We start from the raw sequence: 3699 nt of genomic DNA on the forward strand, positions 1-3699 counted from the left end.
GGTTTTTTTTGTCAGCTTCGAAAGAAGAACCTAGTATCTACGAAATATTATACCATGGGGGGCTCTCTGTTCTCTGCTAACCACAGAACCTTTTATTTTTTATTTTATTTATTTATTTTTTTGGGGGGGGGGGGGAGAGGGACCAGAGAAAGCATACTGTGCTATCAGTCCAGTAACCAATAACAGTGTGCCACGTGTTAGTAAGGACACAAACAGTTATTTAACTGTTTTTATATTCTCTAAACCTGCCTTCCAATGGTGCCCTCTGATTTTGCCACAGTTGAAAGTTAGAGAGAGAGAGAGAGTGGAAGAGGAAGAGGGGAATTGGAGTGGAAGCGACGAAAAGAAAGAAAGAAAGAAAGAAAGAAATCAAGCCGTGTGGGTCCCAAACAAAGCCAACCAACCACGAGACTTATACAAATTCTCTCCCTCTCTCCCCCAAAAAAAAAAAAAAAAAAGCAATTCAAATCTTTTTCTGCTCTCTTATAAACCCCCTCTCATCCCCTGCCTCTCTTTACCTCACACATAAGAAAACTCTAAGCTCCCCTGTTTTCTCATCATTCTCCTCCAAAAATCTCTCTCAAATTCACGCCACCAGTAAAGACAGCACCAATCCATCAAAAAACATCAACACCCAACTCGGATTTCGGTTTTTGCTTCACCCTGAGCTCTCTCTTGCTCTTTCACTCCCCTGCTTTGCTGCTCTGTATTCAGAGATTTGGGATGGGTTACTTGTCGCACATAAACAGTTTTGGTATACGATTCTGTTTTTGGTTCAATCGGATAATCTTTTGAAATCAAACCCAGATTCCAAAATTCGGTCTTGTCTTGTTTCGTTTTTGTTTTGTTTTTTTATTATTCTTTGACTAGATTTGGATCCGGGTATATAATTTTCGTTTCTCTTTTGTATTTGGGGATATCTATTCGTTTGATTCGAATACGTTTCTGTTCTGATACCTATAAATTTGCCTTGGTGACCCATCTCAAATTCTCTTCAGTTGCTTTGTAGATAGATTAGGTTCCGGGTGGGTTTATTATATATTCGATCCTTGAGAGAGAGCAAAGTGGGAAGCTAGTTATCGGTATACGATGGCTGCGGCTAAGAACAGTGGCAAATCCAGGAAGGGTGTTGATGAATCACGCATGATGGCACAAGATTGGGAGATTGACAAAGGCAAGGATCTTGATTTTAGCTCCGAGAGGCGGCGATGGAAGCCAGTTTTTGATGAAGCGTCCATGTCCAATAGGCCTCTCAAGAAGATCCGAAGCCCTGAACGTCAAGACCCAATTCAGTCCTCTGCTTCTTTTGCTCCTTCCTTCTCAATTCCCAGCTCTGTATCTCCTAGTTCAGCTTCTTCTCTAACTCTTTATCCTCCTCCTTCAAGAATCGTGTTTCCTTTTGCTTTTGATGGGTCTCAACAACAGTGTTTGCAGTTTCCCCAACAATTTAGTACCACAACTCTGCCTATGTACCACCCAGCACAGCTGCAAGCACCACGAAACCAGCAGGAGATGATTTCTTTTGCTTCAAATCAACAACATAGCATTGCTTATCCCCAGTTCTTGAGCGGAGACGCAGTGCAAAATCAGCAGCAGCAGCAGCAGCAGCTTCTTCAATATTGGAGTGATACGCTGAATTTAAGTCCAAGGGGAAGGATGATGATGATGAACAGTTTGGGGCCGGACGGCAGGCGGTTGTTTAGGCCTCCGGTGCAGCCTCTAAACACCACCAAGCTTTACAGGGGAGTGAGGCAACGACATTGGGGCAAGTGGGTCGCTGAAATCCGCCTCCCTCGCAATAGGACTCGCCTTTGGCTCGGCACATTCGACACAGCCGAAGACGCCGCCATGGCGTATGATCGCGAGGCCTTCAAGTTGAGAGGAGAGAATGCTAGGCTCAATTTCCCTGAGCACTTTCTCAATAAGGATAATAAAGCAGAGTCCACAGCTCCAAATTCAACTCCCTCTTCTCCGCCAACTCCACATGAAAGTTCAAGGCTAAGTCGGTACTCGAAGCAACCTGAACAAGCTCCACAAGGCCTTGATTTGCAGGCTTTAGATATGGAGATGATGCCGCCGCCGCCACCGCCACCGCCACCGCCGCTGCAGCAGCCACCGCTGCAGACCCGAGAAGATGTTCCCGACAGTGATTCGGGATTCGAGTCGAGCGAGGCCACGGTGAGTGATGAAGTTCAGGCGGCTGCAGCAGGTGCTGAGATAGGAGAAGGTATTTCACAGACACAGGAACTGGTATGGGGAGAAATGCAAGAGGCATGGTTCAATGCAATTGCAGCAGGAGGTTTTGGACCAGGTAGTCCTGTGTGGGATGATTTGGACACCACCAATAATCTTCTGCTGCATTCACAACTCCCCTTTGGTACTCCAAATTATCAGCAGAATATGAATGACCCTGATCTTCACAGGCAGCAAGGGAACTTTGGCTCAACATCCTGCTCATCATCATCTTGTCCTATGAAGCCCTTCTTTTGGAAGGATCAAGATTGAAAGGTCGGAGAGTTTAATTCCCACCTTTCCTTCTCACTGGTTGCACATTTTACACAAAACAACCCGTGATTCCATTTGAAGCTTCAATAACCATATTAAGATCTTTGAAGCTTCAAAGTTCGAACACTCTTTGGCTTTGACTTCTTCTGAACTTCTAAACACTTCCCAAAACCCCCCACAATTCTTCCTTTTAGATTCTCCTCCATTCCATCTGCTGCAAAAGGCATATTTTTCCCAGCCTTTCAGCAGTTACAGCACAGCTCATTCCTCATAAGCCATGCCTTCTATCATATCATATATGTCTGTAGACTGTAGGAAGCACGTTTTACCTTTTGATGTTGTCATGGACATGCAGTTCTTGGTAGTTGATGTTAGTGCTAGACCAGAGCAGGAGGAGACGGTTTTGTGATCTCCTTCAACTGGTCCGTCCATCAAGAGCTTTCTTTTTCAGCTCCGAGGATGGAAGCAATCTGTGATTCTGTACATTGTTCACTTTTTTCAGTAATAGTTGTAATGATAGACCAAGCAATTTGCAGCATTCTCATTGTTATTATTATAATGTATTATTGATATTCCACTTTTCTCTGTTTTCTTCTTCTGCATAAGCTTCCAAATTTCAACTCAAATGCTGCAAGCTTCAAAGTGTTGGTATTATGCTTGTCTGCAGTGATTTTCCAACTTGATAAAAAACAATTTAGATCAATGATAGCCAATGACTTTTGCCTGCAAGGGAGCGTTAGTGCACTAATATTCCTTTATTACTACGTTAATAAACAATAAGATATTTTTTGAGCGGGGGTAATGTTAAGAGTACTATAACTTTTTATTAAAAGTCCTTTATAAACTGATGTAGCAGTTTATATGACAGTCTGTCACATGATAGTACACATGACACTTCACACGTTTACAAATTAGCATGGTATTTACTACATCGGCCACTCAAATGTGGACTTCCATGTGGAACTAAGTCTAAGCTATTGTTAGATTTAATCGAAATAAATTGGCACTTCCTCCATAAAATGTGTAGATGAAGTATGAGAATGACATAGAGGACAAGCTTTTCATTGTTCATTTGTCCGATTTATGTTCATCGGATGGATGCCATAACTGCATAAGAAAACACTATCGTGTGTGTAGAAGAAGAAACTAGTACCTCAATCCTAATTGTTTACTTATTGACAAAATAAAGTCTCA

At 42.7% G+C, this 3699-nt stretch overlaps 1 protein-coding gene across 1 annotated transcript; it reads left to right on the forward strand.

Moving 5' to 3' along the window:
* Positions 1-502: 502 nt before the first annotated feature.
* LOC132181037 (ethylene-responsive transcription factor ERF054) lies at positions 503-3043 on the forward strand. Its single transcript, XM_059594081.2, has one exon. It carries the CDS (start codon positions 1090-1092, stop codon positions 2503-2505), a length of 1416 nt encoding a protein of 471 aa, XP_059450064.2. The 5' UTR covers positions 503-1089; the 3' UTR covers positions 2506-3043.
* The last annotated feature ends 656 nt before the right edge of the window (positions 3044-3699 follow it).

Source organism: Corylus avellana, chromosome 5 (assembly GCF_965113065.1).
Source record: "Corylus avellana chromosome 5, dhCorAvel1.hap1.2, whole genome shotgun sequence".
NCBI lineage: Eukaryota > Viridiplantae > Streptophyta > Magnoliopsida > Fagales > Betulaceae > Corylus > Corylus avellana.